At 43.4% G+C, this 10,358-nt stretch overlaps 1 protein-coding gene and 1 long non-coding RNA gene across 6 annotated transcripts; one reads left to right on the forward strand and one right to left on the reverse strand.

The window, feature by feature from the left end:
* The first annotated feature begins 3,016 nt into the window (after window positions 1-3,016).
* LOC136519883 (uncharacterized) lies at window positions 3,017-3,908 on the forward strand. The gene is made up of 3 exons (XR_010775065.1): window positions 3,017-3,166; window positions 3,443-3,498; window positions 3,588-3,908. It is a non-coding gene; the product is annotated as an uncharacterized lncRNA (long non-coding RNA).
* Window positions 3,909-4,127: 219 nt separating this feature from the next.
* LOC136521153 (putative disease resistance protein RGA1) lies at window positions 4,128-9,611 on the reverse strand. 5 transcript variants are annotated; one of them, XM_066514849.1, is made up of 8 exons: window positions 9,444-9,611; window positions 9,136-9,325; window positions 8,888-8,982; window positions 8,033-8,545; window positions 7,709-7,919; window positions 7,382-7,559; window positions 4,693-7,196; window positions 4,128-4,575 (listed from the first exon to the last, which is right to left on the reverse strand). In XM_066514849.1, exons 7-8 carry the CDS (start codon window positions 7,170-7,172, stop codon window positions 4,566-4,568), a joined length of 2,490 nt encoding a protein of 829 aa, XP_066370946.1. In that variant the 5' UTR covers window positions 7,173-7,196; window positions 7,382-7,559; window positions 7,709-7,919; window positions 8,033-8,545; window positions 8,888-8,982; window positions 9,136-9,325; window positions 9,444-9,611; the 3' UTR covers window positions 4,128-4,565. The 5 variants fall into 5 exon arrangements, with proteins under 5 accessions (XP_066370946.1, XP_066370948.1, XP_066370947.1 ...); XM_066514851.1 differs by having other exon boundaries at window positions 7,382-7,562; XM_066514850.1 differs by having other exon boundaries at window positions 7,382-7,595.
* Window positions 9,612-10,358: the final 747 nt, after the last annotated feature.

The raw sequence follows: 10,358 nt of genomic DNA on the forward strand, positions 1-10,358 counted from the left end.
TGGGAGTGCTTGTTCCAGCTATACCAGAAACGCTCTCTCGATACACAAATGTTGACGCTGTGGACTATGTAAGTACCCTACACGCATGATATTACAATTAACTACTCTCTCAGGACACAAATTGTTAACTTTTGAGCATTTCCCATGATTTTATGTAGGTGTATAGCAAAATTTTGCATTCTAAAAAGCAAATGGGATAACATAGGCTTCTTGGACCCCTTGCGAGTCAATGAGAAGACATGTCTAGGCCTCCATGGATGTGACGTGGAAGACCTGAAACAGAGATTGATTGCTGTTTTCGACGAATTCAAGATGAAGAACAAAACCCACATACTTCTAGCCTACAACTGCGAGTATGTGTTCTAGGCTTTTAATTTTATGCTTCTTTTTTCGTTAAGATTATTCGATAATTAGGATTCTGTGATTGCAGCCACCATTTCGTCTTCATTTGTGTTAATCTTGCCAAAAATCTGATCGAGGTGTGGGACTCGAAGAAAAAATCATTTCATCATCTGGATGCACTAGTGGCAGTGCTGAATTAGTAAGCGATCCTAATAACATATTATTTTCTAATCACACATACCGCTTTCTAACGTTTCTCCTTTTAATGTTGCTCAGTGTCCGAAGAAGACATATCGGTGGGACGCAGGTCCCATTCAAGGTTGTTAAATGGAGGGTAAGTACCTAAAACAGCCGGCGGGAAACAATAAATGCGGGTTTTATGTAATGTGGGCAATGCTTCACTACATCGGCGGGAAATCGGAAGAAGCCGATAAGTTGGTGTGTATAATCCACATTTCATTTATGTCTGTTAATCATTCAACAAAATAATTTACTGATTCCTCTTTGGATATCATCTTTTTTGAACGACAGCGCAAGAAATATAACCACGAAAGGCTGTTAGACATGGAGATCGTCGCGCTGCAATCGGAGCTGGCAAAATTCATCGTAGCCGAGGTATTGGAAAAAGATGGAGTCTTTTCCATTGCACAATCTGTGAAGTTCAAGGACCAATATGGCCTAGAGCAGCTCGCCAGATTATTGTAACAAGTCCGAGAAGCATGCTTTATCTTCTCGAATAATTTCTTTTTTATTTTGAGGGATCGAGATCTTGATAAGAACATTTGAACTGTAACCGTAACATTTGTAATGTTTAATATTGATGGACCTGTCGTCTACGTAGCGTATATAAAGCGAAACCCGATTTCACGAAAAAATATAAATTAAAATAAATTATAAAACAATAAAATGCGAACGGGCCATCACTGCCGATTAGCAACAAACCGATAGTGTTGTCGTAACCATCACTGCCGGTTAGCAACAAACCGGCATTGTTATCGTAACCATCACTGCCGGTTAGCAACAAACCGACAGTGTTGGATTGCTCAGCACTGCCGGCTTGAGCCATGAACCGACAGTGATGGTTACGACAACACTGTCGGTTTGAGCCATGAACCGACAGTGTAGGCTTGCTCAACAATGCTGGCTTGAGCCAAGAACCGACACTCTTGAAGCAACCTTCACTGTCGATTGGGACTACAAACCGGCAGTGTTATTTAACTGGACACTGCCGGGTGGACCCAGGAACCGACACTGTTGCCTGTAGATCAGTGTCGGTTTTTAAGAACCGACAGTGATGTCAACCCCCCATCACTGCCGGTATACCACTGTCGGTTCAAAATCCGATAGTGAAAGGGGTTTTTGAACCGACAGTGATGTCCAGATCTAGGATAGTGAAAGCTAAGTATAGAAAAATATTGGAGAAAAACAACGATTGACCTTCCTATTTATTTTTTGCTCTTTTGGCATAATCCAAGTGAGTTTTAACCAGGAGCTTTGCTCTTACATTTTTTTGTTTAGCATTTGTATATTCACACTATAATTATCATACATTTCTTTACATGCTATTTTTCATTTCCTTTTATTTTTCTGCATCGTGGGAACTCTTAGCTCGACTGGTTGTGTGAGAGGTGTAGCAATGCACCCAACCACCCAGGTTCCAGTCCTGTCTTGACTGAATTTGGGTGCCTATTTCTCTTTTAATGATTAATGAAAAACCACCTAGTTCCTCCTAGGTTGGATCTCATTTTTTTTTGTTTCTATTTGTGCCCTTTTTATTTTCATTTTTATTGATTTTATTTTTTGTAAGATTTTCCTCGTGAGGCCATCACTTTTTCTCGTGAAGCTGGAGCAATTTTCTCATGATTTTGGACAATATCCGAGCGATTGTGAAGCAATGCTTTTGCTTCTTTCTCATCTTTCACCGTTTGATGCTAACGTAAACATCTATGATGATGCGTCAACGCGTGCTTAGTCGTTCTGTCTTGGCAAGCATTGTCTATTTGTCTTGATGCAATGCAACCTGTCATGCTAGCGAGGCGGTTGGACTGGGGCAGATGGTGTCGTCATGGCAATTGGCATGGGTGTGTTCTCGACTTCTCGTACAAGAGCACCTGCACGCCGACTCGTTCTGGGCAGCTTGCATGGACACGGTCTCAGTCTCTAAGATTGCTGCCTATAGTTGAGAGCTCTCTATAAGTCTCATTCTAGGCGGCGTGCATGCCAATTGTTCTTGGTGTCTGCTTCGATATTTTGCGTGGACTGGCCGAGGTAAACTATACTAATGTCGGTAAACTCCACCAGAGGAACCCTCCGTGTAGTCATGTGTTGGCACCAATGTGTCGGTTCTACGAGCACCAGCTGCTAATTTGCTATGACGTGGCTTTCTTTAGACCAAGATTATAGTACTTAAATATTGCAATTTTATAGTTTGTTAGGATTTGGACAAAAATAACCTGATAATTTATATGAACCGCTAATGTACACTGTAAGTAACACATAACAGTTGTCTCCGGCAACTGAATGATCCTAGAACGGCAACCACACTTCCAATTCGTTTCATCGAGACGAATAACCAATCGTCTCTGTATGCATGTGTGCTCAGGCTCAGGTCAACCAGACAACAATACCCGCAGCACGACGCACAAAGCCAACTGCCAGCTGCTCAAACGCTTAAACCACCACCAAATTAAAGAAGGAGCGTAGTTTGTCGTCCATGACCGCGAGCGAGTGGCTCCATGGGCCTCCTGTCTTCTTAGCCGTCATCGGAGCTCCGAGGGACAAATGAAGGAGCCAAGGTTGGGAGCAGCGACACAGCAGTAAGCCAGTAAGACTTCACCAATTACCACGACCGCGAAGCTTCTCGTTCGTTCCCCACGGTACAGTAGAAGCAGGGCGATTTCAAGGCGATTCTCGATCCGCCGTAGTTGAACCGGCCGGCCCCTGCTTCACCGGCGTCACTCTGACGTAGTAGGAGAGGTGTGCCTGGTCCTCAGCGGTGGCTACTGTGTAGATTATTAGTTAGTATGATAGTAGTATTTTACGTTTCAGTGGTTGTCCGATGGCATCTTTTGAGAGGTCTGTCATCTTCTCCTTTCTCCAGGCGATCTCGGATGACATCTGCTTTAGCAGATCTATCTCTGGTGGGTCTCTTGTGAGGTATGTCTACTACTTACCCAAGGAATCGGGTTCGTGTTGTTGCTCCCGCTTCGGCGGTTCTATCTCCTGTTGGTTTGTTTTCTCGTCAGATGGGTCGGAGATGCCTGCGATTCTTGAGGCGTCAGATTCCATCATCATCGGCGATCAGGCCTGTTCGTTCAACGTTTCAAGAGCATATCGAGTTTGATATGCTGTTTGTGGTGCCGTTCAAGAACTATAAAGTTTCTTCGTCGAGAAGGGTGTCGGCTTCAAGATGCAAGCTCGGCACGTTCCTCTGCTTCTTCGTGCAGCAGTGGTTCGCCGTGTGGCTCATCCGATTGCCGATGACGAAGATAGCTGGGAGATCCTTGCAAGGACTTGAATGTATTTTTTACTTTTCTCAAGGGTGTCTTTGTAAGGAAGCCAATGTAATACTCTATCCTATGTGAAATAAACCTGGTTCCTCTAAAAAAAAGCAGTAAGCCAGTAACATAGGAAGGAGGAGCCACTAGCTAGGCCTAGTTTCCTCTTAATATATGCATAGACCCAGCCCATTGTACTTCTTACCTAAGGTTCATTGGAGGCCCTGATGAGGCCTATTTGACACAAATACATGCACCAACTCACGAAGAAGCTAACCAACAAATAAAGTAGCATTTTTTTTTCAAACAAACAATGCCAAGAGAGGTTATTATAGTTGTAACTTAGACATATATAACCAAGCAAAACGTACTAAGCTGCGTAAGCTCACGACGTTTGCTATAACACAGATTAATAGTACATTTGCAATAGTTCAACCCACGCCCCACGGAACAAGTAAATGTGCAACTTACATTACACTTCAGGCCACCTGTGTAGTCCAGCTTATTCTTTAGACGACGAAATGCTACTGACATTGTCACGACCACGAAACGAGAAGACCACAAACACATATGCATGATGCCCGGAAATAGCTAGCAACCAACCATGCCGGTAAAAACCAGAATAGCGACACCACAGGAAGCGTGCACGCTTAGCTGAGAGCTCACTGCATCGGTGGCGTACGGCGTCCTGCCACGATTCAGGAACAGCAAGAGCTTGCCGGGTTCTCAACTCTTCCTGTGCATAACAGTAGGCGGAGAAACAGAGTAAGATAAACCAGTACTATCTTTGTTCGTGCAAGAAAAAAAGTGAATTTCTATTAACCAACAAGTAAACCACAGCCGATAATTGTACCTTTTAATCCGCACCCCATCAAGCCAAATCTCAAGGACATGACTGATGAGATGAAAATCCTCTCCAGAACCCACTGCACATCTCCTACTCAACGCAGGGGATTCACGAATTATGATTCTCTTAAGAGAAGTGAAGTCTTGGACTACACTTGGCAGCCTCTCCAATCCTTTGCAATCGCCAATGCTAACATATTCAAGAGAGGATGCGGCAGATTTGAAGCTCTCTGGAAATCCCACCAACTTTGGAAGAGCAACAAGATTGAGTGTACGAAGGGAGCACAACCCGCTCATGGCTTCCTCTGGTTCCATCAGATCAAGCACTATACAATTATTAATAATCAACTTTTGGAGTTTGGAGAGCTGACTCATGGCAGAGGGAAGAGAAGACAACTTTGGACAATTGAAGATGCGTAGGTCTCTGAGGGAAGCCAAGCTGCCAAGTCCCTCTGTCAATGATCCTAGCTCAAGGCAGTTGTGCAATTGTAGAACTGACAGGGAAGGCCAACCACAAAACCCATCTTTTAACAAATGTTTCTGCTTTGAAGTCAAGAAGAGAAACGTCAGGTTAACAAGTCCATGCACGTCTCTTGGTAGCTCCACTAGTTGGTCACACATATAAACATGGAGTGTTTGTAGATTCACTAATTTGCATAAAGAATTTGGTAGGTATTTGATTTCTCTATTCCATTGTAGATCTAGATACCTTAGGAGCCTTAAATTTCCAATCGAACTTGGCAGCTCTTCAAATCCAGCATGAGAAAAAACTAGGACACGAAGGTGCTTGAAAGTTGATAAAAGGTCTTCAAGAAAGGCTTTACTCACAATGCCATAATTGTATCCGCTTATAAATGTCCTCGCCCTACAGGCCCTTTTTAGCTGCTTAGGAAATTTCATCTCCATTGAGAAGTCTTGGTTGTCCCACACTAGGTGTCTAATCCTCTCAGAGACATCAAATTTTTCACAACTGACAACTGTATGTTCCTTTTGGGACACTTTTATTGAAAGGTCATGAATAAGATCATGCATTTTACAATACTCTATAGTAGAGTCAAAAATAATATACTGATCTTGTAAAAGTGATCTTCCTAAAAGTTCATGACAGTATTCATGGCCAATACTAATAATGTCATTGCTTTCCTTTCCTCCGTCCAACAATCCTAATGCCATCCAGAACATAACAAGACCACCTGTAAAAAGTTTGTAGTCTTTTGGAAAAGTGGACAAGGAAGCAAAACATGCCCGTAGATGGGGTGGTAGTGCATCATAACTTAGTTTTAGTGCTGCCAAAATTCCAACGTTATCTTGCTTCACATTCCATAATTTCAATTCGTTGATGCGATGCCACTCTCCAACATCTCGACTGCTTAACAACTGGGAACCCAATGTCTTTGCAACCAAAGGGACGCCATAGCATTTCTGAACAATTGAGTGTCCAATTTTTAACAACTTAGCATCCCTTTTTTCGTCACCTTTGAATGCATATCGGAAAAATACTTCCGTGCACTCTTCTTGTGGTAGCTTTGCTACTTCATATGGCTCCAGTGTCTTCACCACTGATGCAACATTTGAACCACGTGTGGTTACTATAATTACACTTCCATTATGACCACTACATAGAAGTCTTCTCAAGTCTTCCCATTCACTCACTTCTTCATTCCACATATCATCTAGCACAAGAAAATATCTCTTTTCATGTAAAATCCCACGCAACATACACTGTAGCGCCTCAAGGTTTAGTTCTTTGTGGCTTGCACCAGAAGATGATTGTATTATGTCATCCAAGATCTTCTTAAGATCATATACATCAGAGACACATGCCCATAACTTCATGTCAAATTTGTTGGTAATCTGCACATCATTGTAAATTAGTTTGGCCAATGCAGTCTTCCCAATGCCTCCTAAACCAACAATGGGAAGTATAGACAAAGGACTCGTGGAATCTGCAGCAGCTAGAATCCTTTCAACTATCTCATCTTTAGCACCATCTCTCCCAATAATGTTTGCTTCAATGATGGAGTGCGTTTCCCTACTACTACTTTTGGTTGCTGGGAAATCAATTAGCTTTTCAGCTAATCCAAACTGTGATTTGTTGGCTGCTATCTCATCAAGATTATCACGGACTTCTTTTATTCTGTGACTCAGTTGGAAGGGAGAAACTAGTACATGTTGAAGTCGAGCATGGAAACCTATGTGTACTTCTTGCTCCAGAATTCTGGTAGCCACATCATCCAACACATCATCAATGTTGTATACTGCATCCTTCAAGTTATCAAGCCACTCTTGCAGGGCATGCGAACTAGACTGCTTGTTCTCGGCATCTTGTAGAACAGCACAAATCGATCTCAGTGACTTTTCCAACTTCCCTATTTCTTTCTTGACATTCCAGGCTGACTTGATCTCATTAACAGCCCATTCTGTACCAAGGGATGTGACCTTCTGGAGAACAGAGGTTGCGAAGTGTGATAAAATAGCCTCAGCCATAGCGAGTGTCCAGCAATCTAACCACTGCAAAGCAAAAGAAAAACATCCATCAGGTTGTTACACTTATACCGATTTATATTTTGTTTTGTGCCACAAGACATTCTCTAATCATTGTTGGAATTCATAAATGCAAAACAAGGTTTCATGTTTTGATAGTTGCAAAAAGGAAGCAGAGTACGTATGAAAGACTAAATACTATCTAGTAGTACCTTGATTTATGGGAGAGAAATACAGGGCCTATTTGCAGCAGAGTGTAGCAAAGAACTAGAAGTATGAAACAACTAATTGTGTCTTGTCGTCTCCTTTCAGTTATGAGAGCAGCATGCAGCGGTCAAGGCTCAAGCATAACTTTGCCGCTGGAGCATCATATTCGTGGTAGCTCCATGTCTTCTGTGTCAAAACATGCCACAGGGAATAATGGAACTGACTTGATTGCAGAAACATCAGGCAAGCAAGGCACGAAGCAAACGTTGTAATTAAGGTTTGGTTGCCAGAAACAAAAAAGGAAAATGATGGTTATACTGTAACGCACGTACCAGGAACCTGGCGATTTAAAGCGCCGTAGTAGTCCACCCATGGGTGGTCTGAGGAAAGGTTCTTCTCCTTGCCGGAGATGAGGTTTGAAATGGCAGGCAAGCAAAAGACTTGAGGTCGTCTTTGTTTTCTGCTGGACGAGTCAACTGTGATCCAGAGTTAAAAAGGGAGATCCATAACATAGATCTGCCTTGAGCTAACGGAGTTCGAGTCCTGCTTCATACACAGAAAATGAAGATTGAAGAGCAAGGGCGATTAATTAGTTGTCATGAAACCACGCATCAGTAGAGGAAATGAGATTCTGACCGAGGAGCAGGGATGAATACCTGAACAACTTAACCTTCAGATTTCAGTAGTGGAAGTGCTGATGTACAGACCACACCAACCGAGTTCAGCATGTGACACCCCATGGAATCCGGAGGGAAGGATGACATTAGTTTGGTTTAAACATGTCAGATCCAGCAACACCGAGGTCGGCAAGCATATGTCGATCTTCGTACAATAACAGCGTTAGTTTAGTTGACAACCGGATAGAATACTTAATAGCCAACGACGCCGAGATCAACGTGACCACCGACCAGCCGGACTTGTGCTTCAGAGCGACTGAGCCCGAGGCGTTTGGCCTGCCCGCGCGTCCTCGTCAGTCGGCCCGTGCGCACCTAGCTAGGCTGCCGGTGTTGGAGTGGCGCTGCCGCCGCTTCCTACTCCGATGTATCCAGTTGTGCACTTGCTTCGTTCTGAGATAGCAGTTGATGGAACCCTGCAACTTTCATACGTCTTCATAGAAGTGTGATAAAGTAACCTCAGCCATGTTGAGTGTCCGGCAATCTAGCTAGCCACTGCAAAGCAAAAAAACATCTATCGTGTTGTTACACTTAGGGCATGTTTGCTTCGTCTAGTAGCTACTAAATTTAGTAGCTTTTAGTCACTTTAGTAACTTTTTAACCAAACGCTATGACTAAAAGCTACTAAAAGGGTTCTAGTCCTCTCTAGTAACTCTAGAGTTACTAAAAGTGACTAAACCGTTTAGTAGCTACTAAAGTTTAGTAGCTCGAACCAAACACCCCCTTACACAGACTCGTATTTTGTTTTGTGGAACTCATAAATGCAAAACAAAGTTTCATGCTTGCATATTTAGAAAGAAAACAGATTATGTATAGAAGATTAAGTACTACACATGCCTGACTGGGAAGGGATCTGAACTGATTGCAGAAATATCAAACAAGCGAGCCACGAAGCAACGTCAGGCATATCAGAGTGTCCGGCAATCTAGCCACTGAAAGCAAAAAAGAAACATCCATCAGGCTTTTACACTTACACAGATATGTATTTTGTTTTGTGGAACTCATCGATGCAAAACAAGGTTTCATGCTTGGATAGTTGCAGAAACAAAACAGAGTATATATGGAAGATTAAATGCTACTAGTACCTTGATTTATTGAAGAAGAATACGGGGCCTATTTGCAGCAGATTGTAGCAAAGAACTAGTAGTAGTATGGAACTACTAGTGGTGCCATGTCTTCTAGTTTAGATGAGGAGAGTAGCATGGAGACGCAGTTCACGTCATATTCGTGATGTGCTCCTTGCCTTTTGAGTCACATGCTTGACAGTGAAGGGAACTGAGAGTTGAATGCAGAAACATCAAACAGGCAAGCCACGAAGAAGCAGCCTTCTAGTTAAGGTTAGGTTCTCTGAACAAAAAAGGATATCAAGATTGAACTGTAACGACGCACATACCAGGGAAACGGCGACTGAGAGCGCAGTAGTAGTCACTGATCCCCTAAGCGGTCTGAGGAGAGATGCAATTCTTGCTTCTTCTCCGTTCTCCCTGCCGGCGTCGAGGATTGAAATGCCGGGCAATGCAAGAGACGACTTGAGGTCGTCCTTGTTTTCGGAGTAGTAGGTGGTGAGAGCTAGCGATAATGATCGACTTCAGCTGACCGATCGAGTTAGTGATGCATCTTTCCGTACGTGCAGTAAAATATACGAAGTGGTGCGCCTTTCCACCACGACAATGGGGGAAAAGACGAGCTGTTTCAAAAGTCTGCACGATAATTCGCGGCTTTGGCATCTCGACGCGTCAGCGCGTGCTTTGTTTGAATTGTTAATTAAAGAACCTCACCTGCCCCAGCATTCGTTCCATCAAAGCTTTTTTTTAGCCAGCAAGAAAACTTGCATCGCGGATCAACGGCCATGAGACGGAGCACATCCAGCACCTCGCATGATCAGGCAAACCAACCTAGACGACTTGAGGGCTGAGGTCGTCTTTGTTTTCTGCGTAGGTGGTGAGAGTAATGATCGACATCCGCCGCCCGGAGTTAGTGGTGCATCTTTCGTGCAGTAAAATGAACGAGTTGGTGTGCCTTTCCAACACGACAGTGGGGGGAAAAAGGCGAGCTCTTTGAGAATTCCACACTATAATTCGCTGCTTTGGCATCTGAGACGCGTTAGCGTGTGCTTTTGTCTCAATTGTTAATTAATGAACCCCAGCAGCTCAAGCATCAAGCTCCATAGAAGCTTGCATCACGGACGATGGCCATGACACGGAGCAGATGATCCACCTACTCGCTGTTATTGCAGGGATACCACAGGAAGTGTGTATGCTTATCTCAGAGCTCACTGTATCGCAGCATATGCTCTTTTAGCCAAGGG

The sequence above is a fragment of the Miscanthus floridulus genome, chromosome 18, assembly GCF_019320115.1.
Source record: "Miscanthus floridulus cultivar M001 chromosome 18, ASM1932011v1, whole genome shotgun sequence".
Classification (NCBI taxonomy): Eukaryota; Viridiplantae; Streptophyta; class Magnoliopsida; order Poales; family Poaceae; genus Miscanthus; species Miscanthus floridulus.

Excerpts from the sequence above, each read along its gene's own strand:
- LOC136521153 (XM_066514849.1), bottom strand. The coding sequence starts at position 7,172 with ATGGCTGAGGCTATTTTATCACACTTCGCAACCTCTGTTCTCCAGAAG.